Consider the following 20,305-nt stretch of genomic DNA (forward strand, 5'->3'; position numbering starts at 1 on the left):
ATGTACAAAGAGACGTCATTATGTATTTAGCCCGCTCTTTGTAAGCTTGGCCAGGCAAGGAGGTGTATCAAAAGAAATATGTAAATAACACGACCTGCTTTATAAAGGAAGAGAGCCAAATTAATCCAAGACATCCATGGCAGAGTACGATTTCCTGCCCTCTGCTTTTCTTTTTATAACTTGAGCAATCCAACCCAATAGTCCAGCACCAACAATAGCTTACACACCTAAACAAGAAAAGACACAAAACAAAACAAAACCAAAGCCAGATCATAGCAGCCCCTCAGTCCCGACAAAAAGCAAAGCAACAACGAAAACAAAACAAATGAATCTTTGGCCTTGTGTACAATATTATTATTATTAAATCTAAGATATTTTTTGTAGCCAAGTCGTTGACTCGGATTAAGTCTCCCCTCCTCACTTCCTTTTTTTTAAGGGGGAAGGGGGAAAAATCTAGGGGGAGGGACCAAACCAATCAAAGTTAAAATAAAGTCTCTCTCTAGCAAGACTACTGTCTATAACATGTTGTTCCTTATAGAAAGTGGGATATGGTGGCATTTGCTTGATTAACTTGCTCGACAAAAGTGACAGCTGCCGCGGGTGCATGCGGATAAGCTGCACGGAGCAGTTCCGCCTTTGTGCATCTGTCAGCAAAAGAGAGACGAATAAAGAGTGAAAAGAGACAAATTGGTCCCAAAAGACACTCCATTCAACTTAGGAGGCTCGCCCCATTCAGGCGCTTGCTGTGCGCCTCAAGTACTGAGAGCTTATTCAATTTCATTCACTCTTTCGAATGAACCCACAAGTGTTTAATTTCTTATGCTGTCGCCTCTGAGTGGGAGGGGGGTCGTAAAGAAGAAGGGGGAGAGAGACTTGGGGCGGGGCGGGGGGGGGGGGAGCATTGACGACTAGGCCGGGTGATCAGGGCTGCATATATTAACTCATGGCTAATTTATGGTTTAACTCTCTGTGCTCGGGTCCTAGATCCATCTGAACACTTCAATGGGGGACCTGGCACAGGCTTCTACCTCCTGGCTGCTGCATCCAAAACCATCTGTAGATATTGAGGGCACCCTGCAAGGTTGAATGTTTATCGTACATAAGGGACAATGGTCTGGGGTTTGTGCACTGAAACAGAAATGGGGATGACTGGCACCCCCAGGGTAGAGTTTGGGTAAGAGACCTGGCAAATGAGTTTGGTTTGGTTGGTTTGTGTTGGGTTCTCCCCGCCCCCCATCTTCTCCCCCAGAAAGTGGGGAGAAAGGTGGAATCTCAAGCAAGTGAGAAGTAGCAAGAAGGGAATATGGTTTCCTGAGATTAAAAATAAAGCGAGAGGAAAAGGGCGCCATTGGAGGCAGAGCCCAGATGCGCGCAGTGAAAGCACATGTTAACGTTTAAAAAGCACTCTGCACCTCCCTGAGCCACGGCAACAGAACTTGTTTCCCGGCTTCTTTTGGCAGGCACTACCTTAGACACCCAAAGGTCTCCTCCTGGGGCTTCATGATGCCTTCCTACTCTGGCCCAAGGAAACAGTCTCCTCTCCTACCGCCTGGTCCCAGGCTTCTCTTCCGAACCCCAACTCTCCCTCGGCTTCAGGGACCACCCCCTCAGTCCCTCCTTTGTGGATCACTGTTTGAAAGCCACCATCTCTGGTCATCTCTGAGATGTGAGATCACTCCCTCAAAGAATCAGTGTTCGCTAAGTTGACATAGATTTAGTTTTCAAACTGTGGAGGACTTTGGGAAAGTCTTCTGGATCCAGTTAGGGTTGCTGGGTCTGTGCCTTTGAACTCCGGGCTCTGGCCGGTACTTCGGATGGGGTATTCGTGTGCTTTCATCATCTGCTTAGAAACTAGCTGTGTGGTTTGACCTGAACGACTGCACTTAGCCGACTGCAGTTAGCCGGGACCTGACCTCTTCCCATGTAATCGTATGGAAATTATGTCAATATGCAAGCTGTTCCTTCATAGTGATGATTAAAACCACCTTAGCCCAGGCCCACAACTCTTTAAAGTTAAGGTAAATTTTCCTCAGAACTTCAACTTTGGCTGGCAAAATCTAATGACTCGTGACTACAGAAAGATTAATATGCAAATAATGAAATTAGCCTAATGTGATTAACCATCCCTGTTTGAAAAGGACAAAAGTTGGCACCCAACGTTATCTTTCCGTTCTGTACATGAGTTACCATCCTTATTTTAGAGTATGATTTCTATAATCATTTCTATATGGTATGCAAATTTTCATTTCGGTTGCTGACGTCAATCTGCCTGCAAATTAATGCAGTTAACTTTAAACGCAGTTCGTGCCCATACCTAAGAAGCAATCAGAGGTGTGGGCAGACGCTCATCGTGAATAATCTGAGTTTGGTTTCTGCGCCGACTCCTTCATCTAAATCCTTGTGTATGCAGAGCAGAATAGTGCGCGGATAAATCACCCCCACCTCTCACATGGATAATAGGGAGCAGGATGTTGCCACCAAAACCAGAATTTCCTTCTCCACATAATAGAGCTTCAAATGGTGGCGACTGCATTCAGATTGTAACTATACATTTTCTCAAAACAGTGGGTTCCTTTGAGAGGAAAGAAGCTAAAAGCATGGGGGTCCCTTTTCTCAATACACAGTGAGGGCTGTGCCTAAATCCCCCAACATATCCAGAGACAAATAGGCCTCGGGGGGAAAAAAAGTATTGTTCACTGTGGTCAGTTTGTTAATGCCCAAAGTGCACACCTGCCCTGGAAGACCCAGGTGGCAGATGAGGCCTGGCTAGATGCTGATTGACATTAATCACATTGGGTTCATTGTTTCTGTCCCATGGAGTGGGAAGTGGTATGATCGGAGACCCCTTTCCAGGTAACGCGAGAGAACAGCCCATTTCTGCTAGGTGTCACAGTTCCATGTCTGGTCTACTTGCCAAAAGTGAGGTGTCAGCCCCTGACATTTGCTACAAGAACTTGTCTGAGCAGCGAACATCCTGGCTGGAGAAAGTCCTGGTTTCTCTGTGACAGGTCTTGTTGATCTGCTTGGGGGATGGGTTGGAACAGCTGGTCTGGGGCCAATGTTCTGTCTTGCGTTCAGGGTCGTTCCGCCATGCAGAATCTTACTCGATTCCTAAGGCTGTCTCCGAAGTCTTGTGCGTACAGGAAGTGTAGAGCAGACTGTGGGAGCGAAACGGAATTCTTTGATTTGGGGTGTAGAACTCGGGCACCAATCAGAAGAGACAGAGGGAAGGCTGACTACCTGGAGTCCAAAAGACAGGAGAGCTGTGAAGGAGTCTGCCATATTCTCCGCTTAACTTCTGTTAACACCAAAGATAGAGAAAAAAATATCAATTTAAAGAACCCATAGGCTTTGGATTCTCTAAGGGTCAGAAGCAGGACAATGCAATAAAACTTAAAGGCTAATTTATTTCATATGACTTAGTATATTTCCTTTGCCCACAGAGAACCACTCCCTATAATTATCACATTCTATAGATCTATAGAAAGCAGACTTCCAATGTGTCTACTCCTTGAGGCTGTAGAATTCAGTCTGACGTCCACAAACTGCTAAGAACGGTCCCTGACACATCAGCACTCCCTAAACGCTCGCTCTTTGGTTTTACTGTGATTGTGGTTAAGGGTGTCAGCACACAGCTTCCTTTTCCGGTGTGACTTTGTGGTGGCCCAAATACCCTGAGAGATGTTCATTAGTAAGGGTCTCCTGAAAAATGGCTCCTTGGCAAAACACCTTTGGAAAAACACAAAGCTGCACAGATTTCTTTTCTGCAGGACTCCTCAGAGCTTTGGGGGTGTTAATGCAATGAGTCCGTGTGTCCAGTAGTATTCCGATAGTGTCCAGTGTCTGCAAACACACTCATGTACACACTCACAAGGGGGAAAATAGACAGCAGAAAAGTGTGTGTGTGTGTGTGTGTGTGTGTGTGTGTGTGTGTTACTTTTATTTCCTTTATGAAACCTACAGTTAAATCTCTCCGGTCGTCATTTTGTCCTGTCTGTACTTAGGCCCAAGAATAGGATAAAAATTGTAACAACCCTCCCCCCCGCCACACACACACACACCCCAGAAGAGGCTCCAGGATGCCTCTTCCCAGACTTTGGAGACCATAGATGGAGACCTGAAGGTAATCTCCATGGTTCCTGCAGCTGGGAGGCTCTCGCCTTTGATGCACACATGTGCTCTTTTCTCTTTACGGGCTATTGTTCTGTGTCTTCGTCCAACAACCTCAGATCCATAGACCTCAAACCATCGTAGATTCAAAAGGCCTTTCTCACAATTGGAAACAAGTTCTCGCCTTAGACAAAGAGAAAGAGAGCTTCTGCTCGGAGTGTTCGGTCCCAGTATATGACACCGTGGGAATAAAAAGAGACACAAAGTCTTTGGATTGGTTCAGCTGAGCTGGGAGCCCTGCGATAAGAGGTCACTGGTGTGAGTTACTATGGTAATTGAGTAGTATCAGCAATAGTTTTACTCTCGTGAGCATTAAAGCACATAATAACAGGCAAGCAATAGTGGTTAAAGCAAGCAGGTAGGATTGCCATGTTCTTTTGTCAGAGGTATATAATGTCTTGTAGTCAGTTTTAAAGACTTCTCAGTCCCCCCAAATCCACCCGACCGGCACCTGCTGAGTGATTTTGTGTGCTTAATCTCCTGCCCTCAACTCCGAGCTCTTTGCTAATTTGAGGCAAATGGGTATTTCTGACATTAAACATGGCAGCAGAGATGCTCTGACCTAGAAAACCCGAATTCTGAACACTAAGAGAAATATTGCTTCAACAATTTTCTTAAGGCTCTTTTGAATGATTTTGGTGGTGGAGGGGGGGATCTCCTTCGTGGAGGCTCCCGTCAGCTAAGAAAAAGGGTGGAGGGGTTTTTTGTTGTTGTTGTTGTTGTTTTTTCAGAAGAAGAAAAGAGAAAAGAAAGAAACTTGCAGAGCATCCCCACTCCCAACTTCCCCCATAAAACTTGTCAGTTCGCATTGCCATCCGCTACCCCAACAATAATCACTGCGTGCCTATGGCTAATTGCGAGCACAGCTGAGTCCCAGCGGGAAGCCTTTGCACAGTCTCAGGCCTTTATACGAGGCTCAATCTGTTGTATGGCACTTGTTCACACACAAAAAAACTACCAGCAAAGGCAGAAAGAGGCAGAGTCACAGGTTCCTTGTAATCCTTCTGCCTCCCCGCTGACAGCCCAGCCCTAGAAGCATTCCTGGTTTTGTCCTCTGCTTTACAAAATCTGAAGTGACCTTAAGCTACGAGCCTGTCAGCTTTTGAATGTCGAGTTGCCGGCTTCTTCAGGTGCATTAGGGAGCAGGAGGGGGGGGGGCTACATCTGGCTTCTGCGTGTCTGTTTGCAGCACCCCTGGGGCGAGCTGTGGCTTCCTGTAACATGTAAAATATGAGTGTGAACTCAGGGTTCATGGCAAGGAACAGGAGGTCACGTCTCCATTCACTTCTCCTTAGAGAAACTGGGATTTACAGATGTTTTCTCTATGTGTAATGACACCACCCCCTCCCCAAGCCACCAAGCCACCGAGCGCCGTGATGTGCCACAATCAGTGTGCTACTTGCAGATTTATTCATATCAATTTTTGCAATTTATATATTCAGAGACAAGGTTGCTATTTCGGCAACTTTATGTTGGATGTCATAACGTTTGCGTCTGGAGAAAGAGGGAAGAAAGAAGCATGGCGCCGGGAGGGTAGTCAGAGGAGGAAAAGAAATTAAGTCTGTTCCCCAGGCCACCACCAACCGGCTGGAGTGTTGTCAAGGAGACTGAATTTCACACTGGAGGGTCTGTGTCCCCTTTTGCCCAGCCTTCACTTCCTGCCTAGGTCGGGAGCTGGGAGCTTGGGGTTCAGAAGGCCCATTGATAGGGACGCTAAGGGCTCTGGAGCTTTGGGAACAATCTCCTCAGAAAAAAAAAAAAAAAAAAAAAAAAAAAAAAAAAAAAAGCCACGCTGGTCTTCTTCCTAGGGACCAAGAACCGGTAGGCCCAAGAAAGGGCATAGTGAGCCTGACATGAGGGACTGGCAGAGGGCGTTCCGCCTCCCTGCTCCGCCTTGCCACTCTCTGAGATGCAATGGGAAATAAACCTCCTGCATGATTTCTGCCTGCGGAAATTTCCATCACCAACCCGGAGCCTCACACTGTATTTTTTTTTTTAACTGAGGGAAGACATTGGTAGAGAGAACAGAGATAATCCCCCTGTGCCTGGGGAGTAAATTCTCCTCAGTGGGGCAGTGCTAATTGCCAAGCTGGGTGCAAAGATCGTTTTGAGGCATTTAAGAAATACATGATTTTTATTAGTATAAATGTGCCACGTAGGAGTGATTGCTCGGCAAAGGGCAAAAGCTTTGCCTGCCTCGCATTATGAGCCTAATTCTACTTAATTGTTTCCTAAAATAAGGGCTTCCTGAACACACATTCCAAACCTTAATAAGTCTTTAGACTGGGGAGGGGGGTACTGCCCTTTTGGGGAACCAAGGTCTTGGTGCTGAGAGCTACTTGATCAAACCCCAGGATCAGGAGAGTAGGATTTGGTGGGGGTCAGTTCAGAGACGGGGAGATTGAAAATATACGAAGTAGTGTGGCGCACAGTACCAAAAAGAAAAGGAAAGAAAGAAAGAGATCCTTGTCTGTTCTTTAGACCCAGTCCTCAGTAAGGATGGTCCTGGATAGGGAGTCTCAGGCAGCTCTGGCCTCCAGGCAATGCGTTTCACGGAATTAGGAGTGCTGGCCTCATGCATGTTTTAAATAAACCGCAGACATGCTACCAGATTTGTTCTTTGTGCCTTGCCATCTCCAAACTCAACCTGGAGGAAGTGTTTCCATCCCGAGCGTAAAAGAAGCACCCTCTATTTATCTCATACACATTCTGGTTTTCGTAAAGTATGATTGGGCGTTCCAGCTTAGAACCTGGACCTTGAGTGGCTGGGAAGATGGCTCATTGAGTAAGAGCGCTTGCTGCTCAAATCTCTAGCACCCCAGGGAAAAGCCAGGCATGGCAGCATGCAACTCTAATACTTGCTAGGAAGGAAGATACGAAGGAGTCCTAGGGTTTGCTGGCTGCCAGCCTAGCTGAAAACGGCAATCTCCAGGTTCAATGTCTCAAGGGACTAAGGCAGGGATTGATAGAGAAGGACACCCAACCTTCTGTAGCCTCACAGGCAAGTGCACCCGTGCGTGCACCCGTGCACACACCCACACATACATGGCGCATGCACACACACACACACACACACACATGCATGGCGCGTGCGTGCGCACACATGCATGCACACATGCACACTCCACACACATGTGCACATACACCACACACACTCGCACACATGAACACATACAATTTTTATAAAGAATGTGTACATTACATAAAGCAAAATTTTCTTTGTGGTATGAGAAGTGATTTTTATTTCCCGTGTGTGTGTGTGTGTGTGTGTGTGTGTGTGTGTGTGTTAAAAGTAAACTTACATAATGCAAAATGTGCCGTTCCAAGTGTTTTGAGCTCCACCAAGTACAGTTCCGCATCGCTAAGTGAATTTGGTACTTTGAAACCAATCCCTAGCACTCACTTCATCTTTCCTAGCTAGAACTCTGTGTGTACTACAACCCCTCCCCACTGTTACTTCCTTCAGCCCCTGCCAACTACCACCCTGCCTCCTGTTTCTATGAACTTAACTACTCTATCTCCCTCCTATAAGCGAAACCATCCAGTGGCTTTTGTGACTAGTTCTGATTTGTTTTACTCTGCATAATGTCCTAAGGGTGCATCCATCTGTGGCATAAGACAGGATTCCCCTCTTTTTCAAGGCTGTAGGAATTAACTGTGTTTGGGTTCCTTGCCTCCTCTGACCAACAGAGGATTGCTTCTATCTCTGGGCTATTGTGAATGAAGCCATCTCCATCCCAGGAGCTCAAACGTCTCTTTGAGACCTGGCTGTCTTGTTACATCACTCCCCAGAGTGTATTTGCTGGGCTGTCTATCTATAATAGCATTTACCCAGCTTGCAGAAAGGGTGGAAGAGTGGTATTTGCATTACAGCTGAAGAAGTATCTGCGATTGAAAATTACATTTAGAGCCTTCACTCTCTCATCGTAGGTGTTTCCGTCTTTAAGGACATATCTGTGAGTTGATGCTTGACTTCATTTTCTGATTCAAAGGTGACAAATTATGTCCAGCAATATCATGTTTATTAGGAAATAAAACCTAATTTCAGAGGAATCCCATCTCCTCACAGACGTCCACCCATCCACCTTACTGAGAAGGGGCAGATAAAAAGGGGGTGTTCTGACATGTTGTGTTTCATACATTATGGTTGATTTAGCAGCAACAAAATCATTAACCCTCTGGTGTTGACTAGCTTATATAGTTTACTGAATCTGCCAACAGGTTAACCAAATATTAGCATGTGCATCCACACATACACACACACACACACACACACACACACACACACATGTCTTCCTGAGACAGACATCACCCATGTAACCAGAGCTTTGAACTCTTCTCCTGCCCTGTTGCTTTCAGAAAGGATTATTCCAGACTCTCCCCCTCTCCTCCTGCCCTTCCCTAAACAACTAATATTGATGAGTCTGACGAGTTGGAAGGCAACAGTGAATTAAGTCAGGAGTGCAAATTTGGACTCACTCCTCATTCTGATCATTCAACTGTAACGCCGATGCTAACGAATTCCTTATGGTAGGCTATTTCTCTCTGCCTCGGGTTTAAAGATTTGAAATTTGGTCAACAATAAATAGCCACTTGTTGTAAGAAACATAATATTAAAAGATAATCACACAGATGCCTTTAAGGGGAGTTAAAATGAGATTGCTCTCAACTTCAAAACTTCATACACAAGTTCTTTAGACAAAGTCAGTAGCAGTATATGTTTTTAGAGAATTGTTTCTTCTGCATAGAGGACTCCTTCCTCGTGGGAAGAGACTGATAGCAAGCAAGGAACTAGCTCCCCCTCAGCTCTGATTGCAGTCAGTCAGTTAGCCTTCTCTCGGAGCCCCACAGCAGTGTCCTGTGAGGACGCAGCTATCTCAAAGCGCCTCCATAATCATTATAAGGGCCTCCTGAGGTAGGTTTTTATGCATCCGAAGAATTGCAGGAGTGTCAAGTGGAAACCACAGCCCACCTTCAGTTACAGAGGACACTGAGCATCTAAGGTCATTCTGCTGGTCTGTAACCTCTAACTTGGGTATCTGATTATAGCTTGATGCTTTTAGCCAAGCGTCCCGAAGCCATGGCTGGGAAATACCCATTCTGAGAGCAGTTGTTGGGAAGGATTGGATCCTGAATTATAGCAACACTCAAGTGAGGCAAAAGATTGCATCCTTCAACAGTGTCCCACTCCTTCAAGCATTTGGAAGATATGCCCTTTTAGAATGTGTTGATTTAGTTTTTGGGGAGCTTTGACAAATCCAAAAACTTGCTATGAACTCCGTGCAGTCTTTTCGTGTTCTGCCCACTCGGCAGAGAAGGCTTGCACAAGCCAGGTTTCTCTCTCAGACCCTTGAATCTTTGATCAGGACGCTGAATAAACACCCAATCCCTGGGAGTGCTTGACCTGAGCAGCCCACTGGACTGTGACTTAACAAAGCCATGGGGCCTTTGGTAGAATTTAAAGAAAGCCTGGATGATACGTTTCACAGGTTCTTAAATTACCCAAATTGCAAGGAATAACTATGCATCGAAACCTCAGTGTAAAATATTTCATTACAGTATTTCAATACAGCCATTTTGAAAGGCTATGGGATTTTTTTTTTTTTACTGTTGTTCTAACTAATAATAACTCACTTTTGTCTCAAAAAAAAAACCACAGTGAAGAGCTTAATCACAGGGGTGTGGCCAGCTATCATCTTCCTTTTGGACTCCCTGCCAACAGAAAATGTCGTTCCTTCCACCCATGAGGTGCTGAGCAGGTTTCCCTTGCACCTGGCTGGAGAACGGTACTTTCCAGATAAAGGCTCAAAACCCCCAGCATTCCCTGCGCCTCTTCAGTCTAAAGGCACAGGTCGGTTGGCACATGACCTATTTGCTCAGGCATTCCCAGGATAATGAAAGCTGTCTAGAGAGCAGCTCGGAACAGCTTCTGCTCAGGGTGATTCGGTGTCCTCTGTGTGAAGCACAGTGGGACAGCTTGGCTCATGTACAAACAAACAACTCAAGCCTCGGCTGTACCTAGAACTGTTGAAAACGCTCTGCCTACACTAACTGCACAGCACTCAGTAGGCTTTATTGTGTCTCTGTTTCCTGGGCGAGGAGACTGAAGTACGGAGACATGAATGTGAGTTTGCCATGTTCCAAAGGGGAGAGTACAGTGTATCCCGTTAGCCACCAGGTTGAGCGGCCTTGCAGACTTGAGAGTGTTCTCCATGGCTTCCTGGCTCCTGAACCACTTTATTTCGGAGTTTCCCTCCCTTCATCTTTAGGGTAAAATGAGTGGAGAAAATTTAACTACCATCCTGCTGGCAAATCAGCTATGAGCTCCCTGGCCTCTCATCATTTGCTTTGCTTCAAGTGGACCAATTTCAAAGGACGTACATGCTTAAAGAAATGAGGTCACACTCAAAAGCCATGCTTATCACTGAGACTGGGAATATACTGGATATATTTGACCATATCACAAGTATTTTATTCAAAGAAAATATGGGAAGATGTGGATATTAATCCTGGGCCAAATACTATCATTTCTCTGGCTTACTTTGTATGATACTGAGCTAAGCATTATCCTCACCTATGGCACGGGGTAGCACATGCATCTGTATGAACACATGTGTGCATGCGTTTTAATAAAAGTCAGGCACTGCAGTAAGCAGAGGATAGATACGTCAGTAAAATGTCCCTCAGAGAGAAAAACAAGCTGGACCTAGTCGTGTGTTCCTCTAACTCCAGCTGCTTGGGAAGCTGAGCAGAAGGACCAGTTCAGGGCCTGCCTAGACTGCAACCACAGAGCTTGGCTTTAAACTGGGCTGGTTTTCCTGGGTTTGGAACTTCTTTGCTGACAGGGGCTCCCCTCTCAAGCTTCCTGCTGACGCCTTAGAGTTCATGGGAAGGAATGAAGTCCATCCGATGGACTAAAGTTCTGCTGTTTCGTTCTCTCTTTTCACTGAAGATTCTGTAGTTTAGGATAAGTCCTCTCCAGGCCGAATGTTTGGTCAGTGTTAAAACCTTTCCATCTATAAAACAGGGACATTCAAGACATACGTCTTCCCCTTGGAAACAAACTTCCCTGGTGCAAAACTTCTCCCACCAGCAAGCGTGGAATTACCAATGTATCTCAACCTATACTGGGGGAAAGGAAGCTATGTTCGTTCTGGCTAAGAAACGGTATCGTTCATCGCACCCAGCCTTTTCAAGTCACTTCTTCTGTGAGCAGTGGTGGTCTGTCCACCAATTCTTTCATGTCATTGAGGAGATTTCCACGGCAATATCTCCAGGTCCCCATTATCTGTGTAACCACTTTATAAGCTCATCAGATGAGCCTTCTTTAGCACTCAGAGACAAGCCTGGGCTTCAGTAGAAACAGGCTGAGCAGCATGGCCCTAGCTGCACACTTCTGAGCGAGCTTCAGGACTGAGCAGACTGGCCTTGAGACACCTAAAACCAACCCTGATTGTGTGGAGCCAGTCCTTGCCTTCTTAACACAATGGAATTGAATAAAACACACCCCATTGATTTGGTGGTTAGAAAAACCAAAAGAATACAAAGCAAAAAAAAACTTCAAACCACCTCAGTGCTTAATAGTATGCATACGTACTAGTATGTATGTCCCTTTTTAAAATATAGAAATTGGAGCTCTTTATAGTTGTTTAATTCAACAATTAAACTGTATCATGCTTGTAGTATGTTTTATGTAGGATCTGTACACAAAACATATGTAAAGATCAGTGCTCTATGAAGAGTTGATTGTTTTACCTAACTCTGTGCAGGCACCTGGGACTATCTATTGCATGCCTAGGGTGGTGTGTCATTATTCTGCACGAAACAGTACTTTTGGGAGAACGGGCACTAAAGTATCTCTAAGTCAGAGAATCATCTGGTCTGTTAAGGCGTTTCTATCAGTTGAGGTAACTGATTTTTGCATTATGTGAATATGTAAACACTCTTTCGGCCTCTGTGCCCAGCTTCAGCTGCCGCTCATCTGTGACATGTGGCTCATTCCAGAAACCAATGTATCCCTAACGACAAAGTCTGTAGAGGACATCAGATTAATTCCAAAGTGCTGGGACCACAATTAGGACTTACAGCCGGGCATGGTGGTACTTCCTTACCAGTATCCCAGTATCAGGGGGCAAAGGCAGGAGGATGGCTGCGGAAAAAAAGAGGCTAGCCTGATCTAGCAAGTTCAGGACCGCCAGAGGTATATGAGGAGACTCTGTCTCCAAATAAAAAATCTGAGTGGTAGTTAATAGTGGCAGAAAACAGAACCTCATCAGACAGCGCTCCGGCGCCAGGCTGAGCTGCTCACTGAGGTTAGCCATCTCTGAGTGGAGCCCAGTTTCTGGCAGCCCTACCTTGTCAGGCGTTAATTATTTGTCTTACCTATCAACACTTCAGGTTTCCAGGGCATGAGGCTTCCAGCCAGCCAGCAGCGAAACCGAAGGAGAGGCCTAGACAGAGATTCAGGAGTCATTTCTTCATCGCCGAGTTTAGTGAGGGGGGATCCAACTATCGCTGGCTTTAATTTTTTAACTTATATTTTTCAATTTGTACAAGTGTTAAATTTTAAAATTACATTTTAATATTTGAGACAGTCAAAAAAATTAAAATTGAGGTCCAAAAATCCTTGATGAATATCAGAGTTTTCAGTGATGTTTGTGTGTGGTCCTGGTCTCTCATGATGTTCTCCACTGCCTCACCCTGGTCCTGGTCATAACAAACCATATTATAGCGGTACAGGCTGAAGGTTAGTTAGAGTTGCCCTCCAGAAGTCAGTGTGCTTGAGAGCAGACTATGTGACCTCAGAAATCTGAGTATCACTGACCAAGTTTCTGCTAGAAACAGATCAAGACCATAACTTTGTGCTAGACTCTGTGAATGAAAGCTGTTTCTTTGAATGCTTCTTGTGAGGCACTCGGGCTGGTAGGCACCTATATAAAACTCAGCTCCTAATGCTCACAGCAGCCTTATGAGGTTGGTGCTGGCGTCGGCCCCAACAGAAGGCTGGAAGTCACAGAGTGGAGCAGTGTGTTTGAGGCTATTCAGCTAACACGTGACCAAATAGGCTGCTACTGAAAGGTTTGGAAAGTCGCTCATTCGGAGGGCCATTTTAACCCAGCGCTTCGATAGAAATCAACATTAGCTTAAAATGCTCTTTGTGAACCCAAGGTAGTTTCCTGAGTTTAAATGGAATCCATTGCTAAGAGCTACCCCTGTGTCTCTTCGAGACTCGTGTGCACAATTGCGGGATCTCCCCGTGGGAGCCATTTCTTCCACCACATGGCTTTCCCAGATACCTACCCGCCTACCTCGGTATTTGTTATCGTTTAGATTGAGAGGCAGAGATAAAGCAGTAAGAGATGCGGGATAATAATGGTTGGTGGTGGCGAGGGCTGGGGCAAAGGCCGTGATGACGGTAATGCCAGCTTCTCTGTATAGTAAGTGCGGGCATGAGGCCTTCACCAGCTTTCTTTGGTTTGTTCATCAAAAGAGTCTTATAAAAGGCAAATGAATCCCCATTTCCATCGGAAACCTGATTCTCTGAGGGCAAAAGTCACAAGCTCTGATGTGTATAAGGACCAACACTCTTAAATACCGCCTACTAGAAAGCAAGGAAGCTGGGTAGTACCAGTACGCATACCTGCAGTCCAGCATTTGAGAGGCTGAAGTGGGATGATCCCTTGTGCCTGAGATTTTAAGGTTTAACAGAACCACGCTGAGTGGTGATGATACAAAAGACAGTTGGGGGAGAGAAAGGGCCAAGCTGGGTGGTACAGGTATGTGGTCCTGGTTTCTCAGAAGCCAGATGCAAGATTACAAGTTCAGAGCCTGCCTGAGCTATGGACTGAGTTGAAGATCAGCCTGGTCAGTTTAGTGAGACCCTGTCTCAAAATAAAAACAGTTCAAACCAAAAAGAGGTTGAGGATGTAGCTTGGTGGTAAAAGGAAAGAAGAAGGGAGAGAAGGCAAGCGGTGTTCCCTGGCCTTCTAGCAACTTTCTAAACACAACCTTAGATTCAGCAGCAGTTATTCAACCCTCCAGGGACTCTGAAGCCCTAGGTTAGTGAGATGTGCCTTCTTTATGTTCCAGCATTCCCAGAATGACCACCAGGGGTATAGTTAAAAGAGCCCAGTCCGCTGGCAGTTCCACTTCCGTGGTGTGTTCTTAAAAGTTGCCTTGTTCAGAAGTTTCAGATCAGTAGCCCTAAACTAACGGCGAGCAAATCATGACTATATTTAAACTATCCAACGAGTGTTGTCGGCTCCTGCTTCTCCTATCTCGGAGCGAAAGCACATGTTACCAAACATTGCATGCTCAGGTGTTGAAATAGCTCCAGAAGAGACCTGTCTGAGAAAGACAGCACAAAAAATGGGGAGAACTTCAGCTGTTTTAGGAATTCCCTCTTTCGAAGAATCATAACAAATCTGCCGCCTTAGCGTTGACATCAAACACAGTGAACGTGACTCCCCAAAGAGCTGCCATGCGTTCTGGTTAGGCGCTGGGAAATGGAGACAGTCGTGGTTCTGTGGGAAGCCTTCCTCTGGGGCCTGCTTCTAGTAACCCATGGGTTACCCCCAGTTAGAGAGTTGGGGAGAGGGATCACAGATTGGTTCTGCTGTCCAGCACACGCCTGTATCCAGAACACTTCCTGTGTGTTCTTGAATAAGTCGCTAACCCTCTCTGGGCCTTTGTTTCCTCTTTTCCAATGGATACTGTGAAGATGGCTGTCACCTCTAACACTGTAAAGTTCTAGAAGGCAATGCCTACTTCTTTCTCCAACATCTAAATGCCTTTCGACGCCCTTGCTGGAAAACCGAGTTAGTACTGGCTGCATGGCATCTTAAAGCGCCTCCGATTCCCTCTGCTGAGCATAAGGTTTGGAAAGGACTCACTTTCTCCCTTTTGCCTCTTTGAGTGTGTAGCCAATGGGGCACCATCCATACTTTACACTTCTCCTGCTAGATGTGCGATTCAGGAGAGGCACGGATGTTCCAGGGCGTTCTTGCTCCTGGGGTGGCAATGTGCTCAGTTGCCTTGATCTCTCTCTCTCCTGTGTGCACTTCCCCCCTCCCTCCCTGGCCTTCTCTGGCAGTGCAAGGCTGTTGACAGCAGTCTACCTTTTAATTTGTATTTTTAATTTTTATTTATGTATTGTGCTATTTAAAAGCCATTTTCAAGAGTGAGAAGTGCCTATGTAAAAAGGAAGGGGGGGTGCTATATTTTTTTTTTCCCTGAAAGGTGGCGCGTCTCTCAGTAAAGAGAAAAAGGCATCTTGCACCAGGCTTGCTGGCAGTGATGGAAGCCAGCACTGGTTTGCCTGTTGTCACAGCCAAAGCAAAATGCCACCTCTGCCTAGAAGCCAGAGTGCCACAGTCCTCTTTTGTGTCCCAGGCAAAATCCATCCCAAGGTTATGAGCATGTAGGTTTGGCCATGCAGTCCCATGAACTTCTTGAAGGTCACCTTCCAACCCCCTGGGAGAACAAACATAAGGAGAAATTATTCCTGGATAAAGTGGAGTGCATGCCAGATACAGTAAGAAAATTTAAATTTAAGGCCTAGGTAAACCCAGGAGAGCCCCTAGTTGGCCACACATCATGAAGCCGCATGCTCACCTATGATCCAAGGCTTCTCCTGTCCCCAGAGCCTCCTAATAAACCCAGATGTAGTAGCAGCAAAAGCAGCAGAATCCCGAAACAGGAGGTGCCAAAACACCCTCCACACACAACCACCACTACCCCTCCCTAAAAAAAGTTTCAGAAAAAAAAAAAAATGTTCTCACCCCTAGAGGGGAAAACCTGTCCATGCCTGAAGCGGCTTGACCCCTAACGATCACAGGCTCTCCCAGAGAGTGAACTGCCCATCTCAACAGGAAACCCCCACCCCCAGCCTCCTGCTCCCTGGGGAGGGACAGACGGTTCCCACAACTGACAGTTTCTCCTCGTGATCTTTAAAAGAGCAGGAGCTGGCTGTGAGGCGGCTGCGCTGCCTCCCCTCATCGGGGTAGCTTGGTCCCTGTTGCAGCTAGGCTCCAAAGAGAGCCACACTTGGCTCCGGTGGGGACCGAGCCTAGATAGGAGAGATGCAAAGAGGGCTTCTGCACGCCATGGCTGCGACTGCGCTGTAGTTTCTCGCAAGGTGAGACTTGGCAGTTCTACCTTGCAAGTAAAACCCCAAATTAATTTTTTTTAAAGAAATTAAGTCAGAAACAAGGCTTCAGAAAAGCTGTGAGTGTTGGGCATAAACTGATTTTGGATGATCTGTAGGTGAGAAAGGGTGGAGTTACCATCAGAAACATGTTTTTATTTATGCTTTTCGAATCCCCACTGGTGTGCGATGTGTGTGTGTGTCTGTGTGTGTGTGCGCGCGCACGGGCTAGCGTGAGTGTGTGCATCGCCTCAGTTCCCTGACTCCTCTCTTTTCTTCGGTGCCCCGTCCATGTAGACATCGGATAAATAAATCTATAGGTCCATCCACACCTTTTCATTTTATTTGTAAATTGTTTGGTATACGCAGTGGAGCGTAATGAAACCTGGTGAAGTTTAAAAGATTAGATTTTTTTTTCCTCCTGACACTTCATAACACTGTTCATATGTCTCTGAGTGAGATTTATGAATATATGAGCTGTACTGCAAAATTATACTGCACCAGAGACTTCCTGCACCACAGGGGTGGCAGTCTCAAGTGACACAGCTTCGAGCATTTTTCACAGACAAGAAGCAAAATTTAACCCCCATAAGGGGAAGTATGATTTCAACAGCTTGAAATGAGCTCATTTGTAGAGAGGTTTTTTTTTCCTTCTCATATTCCATAATTTTTTTGTGCTAGGATTAAAACAGATTGCGCAGCTAATGCAGGGCACATAAACACTGCCCAGAACAGTTTGGCCCTTAAAGAGAAATCCTCGTTTGCTGTCCAGATTATGAATGCCCCAGTCAGGCGAATGGTGGTAAATACCCACCCCTCAATTTCCCAGGCTTCCCACCTGGTTCTCAGAATTGCACATGCTGGGGCCGTTTCCGAAGGTAAGTGCCAGTCAGGGCACCCCTGTCCCTCTTCTGCCCCTGGAGACAATGGCATTGGGAAATGAGCAAAGCCTTAATCGCTCCTGAGTGAAATGGACCAATTCAGAAGAGAGCCAAGAGCACCAGAGACAGTCTTCAGGAATGCGCCATAGATGTGCTGTGTGTAGTCGAAAGGTCCCAGGTTCAATCCCCAGTCCACACTGCCCTGATCTAGACTGAACCAGCACCTCAGTCGTGTGACTTGATAGTCATGGTCTCCTGTGCCTTCCGATTCTGTTTAACCATCTTGTTCCCTCTGGAGCAGAGCAGGTGCGCAGATGTGACCCGTTCCCTCCCTGTGCTGTCGCCCCTCCATGACGTGTTGCCTGGAGAACTTTTGTCTCTCTTTCAGCAATGGTACAACAGCTCCATGAATGTCATCTGCACCTGGCTGACCGACCGGATGGACCTACAGCTTCACATTTACCAGCTGAAAACACTCATTAGGATGGTGAAGGTAAAAGAGCGAAGCCGCCTTCTTTGCCAGCAGCTGGCTGCAAGGCACTTCACTGGCGGGCTGCAGGACTCCCCTGCCCAGATAGTACCTGTGTATATACACAACAGACAGCATTGCATGCAGGGAAGGCCTACGGAGTTCCTGTGTGGCGCATGCTAAATTTCTCACTGAGACATCAAAGGCAGCTTCGTTCAAAAAAGGGGGTGGGGAGTGGGCATTCATATCATTGTCTATATAGAAAAAAATATTGCATATATTTGCCATACACAAAATGTCACCGAGACTCTGGCGTCCTGGCAGTGGCATGGCACCTTTAAAAGCTTGCTTTGGGCACCATTATGTGAATCGCATAAATTACCAATTTCTTTTAGGGTTTCATTAAATAAAATTCTGCCACAATTAATTTAGTGGAAATATTTACCCCCAGCGATTTCTAAATGTGTTCTGTGATCTTTATCGGAATGCAAATCAATATTGTTCTCATAGTTAATTGGAGTGGTTTCTCTGACAATGCGCGCACACAATCAAGCGTACAGGATCACGAGGGTGAGATAACGCACCCTGGAAGTGGCTCTGCTCCCCTGTTCTTCTGTGTGTGCCATGGACTAATGATAATTATTTCAGCGTGAAATCGAAGCGGTTTACATGAAATAATAAGATCACAGAAGGGGGTAAATACGTTTTTTGATCATTTCAGTTTCCATTCGGTGCTTCACCATAGAAGGTTTTTTTTTTAAAAAAAATTTGTATGCAAAACTCCTATTCAATGCGCAAAAATCTCCATTAAAATATTTTAGTAATAAACGTAGCTGAATTTTCTTAGCAGTTTGCCAAAAAATTTTCCCCTGCCCTGCTTCTTGGTCTCCTTCAGATTAACCCCATCCCCCCTGAAGGTGCTCTTCCACCTCAGTGCTGACTAAAGCCCAATTACAGTTCCATTGTGTGTAATTAAGGAATTATTATCATCTGCCTTGCATCTCGCAAAGCCTCCGCCCTGGAGAAGGTTGCAGTCAGGATGTAACTGCAGCTGTTGCAAAAGAAATATATGCACTTGAATGGTGTCCTCAGCTTAATTTTCTCAATTTTTTGAAGTCAGTTCCTCAAGGCAAGTTCACTAAGCTTCGTCAGATCCTCTGAGTTCCTTTCCTTGGTCTAACTATTTTTCTTTCTTTCTTTTTTTTTTCTTTTGTCTCTGTGTGTATAGTATAGAGTATAGAAGACAATTTCTATTTGACCCTTACCTGATTAGGTAGACATGAAAAGAAAATACCATGATTGAGGATTTTCCAATTATCTTCCCCAAACTGATATTTCCAAATCCTTGTCAAAAATTAGCAGTATTTTATTAAGATAATAATATGCCAGAAAGGAGGCTTAATTTTTGCCATCTGCCAAAAACAAACATATACACAGTCATGAACTACAGAGGAACACAGAAATGTCACTGGATAGGAATCTCTTACTTTCTCCAGAATTTTTACTTAACAAGGAGACTGAGACAGAATCTCTCACCTCCAGTTCAGGGACACACCCAGACAGAGTGTTCCTTCTCAAATTTCCAAGGGTCCTCGACCTCTTTCCTGCCTATAAAGACAGAGTCCTTTCATCCATCCATCCATTCCTCATCCAGAAAGCGTGTGTTCGTCCACCCATCGCTAGGTAAAGGTGAGCTCCTTAATATTAGCAAGTGAAGGATTCAGATCTAAATAGCTATCATTTCTCCCATTAGGCAGTTAGCAGCTAAGTAGGATGCACACTGCTCTGGAATTTGAATGAAGAAGAGACTACTCGAGCGTTTTAACCTCTGCTTTTCCTGCCATAGTCTGGCAACAATTATGTTATTTTAAGTGACCACAGAACAGCTAACTGAAAAGTTCAGAAGGCATAGTAAGTCATTTGGCTACTTAATCTGCCCTGAACCTAACATCTAATCAGTCTCCTATCCATCCCATCACATGAAAAGCTACCTAACTGTTCCTGTCTTCTCGGGAGAATTTCCCTAGCGCCATAAGATGGCTTTGGAACGATATCTAGACCAGGTGACTTATAAAGAGAGAGAAGGTGTGGCGAATAAATCAGCCACAAAGGGGCATGTGGTCATCCTGCCCATAACGTCACATGACTGGGGCTTCCCAGAACCGACCTGCCCTTACTGATTAACTCTGTAGTCAGTACAACCTGTGACCGAAAATGTGTGTTGACCTTGGGATTATTGGAACCATAGTTGCCCTAGACATGCTATTAAAGACACAAATAACATGGGAGTCATATTGGAATATATTACCACTCTCCCTCTTGACCCTGTCTCAAGTTTTCTGCAGGAACAGATATAAACGAAGGAGAGAATTAGTAGCTGGAATTTTCTGCAGTGTAATAAGAAAACGTGTAGTTAAAAAGAAACCACTTTTTAATATATATGTATGTATGTATATAAACTAGATAGCAGTCAGACGCTTCTGGTCATGTTCAATTAACACCAAAGGAGTCCTGGGAAACGGTCCTTGGGATACCTAAGGAAATCCGAGAGGAATTGTATTAAGGAACAAAGGAGCTTGTAGTACAGCAACACCAACCATTGTTCTTGAAAAGGAGCCAGATTTCTTCCCTGAGAACATA

At 45.4% G+C, this 20,305-nt stretch overlaps 1 protein-coding gene across 13 annotated transcripts in view; it reads left to right on the forward strand.

Moving 5' to 3' along the window:
- The window catches only part of Cadps (calcium dependent secretion activator), a 433,680-nt gene that overhangs the window by 411,459 nt on the left and 1,916 nt on the right, over nt 1–20,305 (forward strand). For all 13 annotated transcript variants that reach the window (XM_085687935.2, XM_085687936.2, XM_085687937.2 and 10 more), the window contains one exon: nt 17,585–17,689. In XM_085687935.2, the coding sequence (XP_085544061.1) occupies nt 17,585–17,689 (105 nt within the window). The remainder of the gene's footprint in view (nt 1–17,584; nt 17,690–20,305) is intronic.

This window comes from Myodes glareolus, chromosome 5 (assembly GCF_982192425.1).
Source record: "Myodes glareolus chromosome 5, mMyoGla1.1, whole genome shotgun sequence".
NCBI lineage: Eukaryota > Metazoa > Chordata > Mammalia > Rodentia > Cricetidae > Myodes > Myodes glareolus.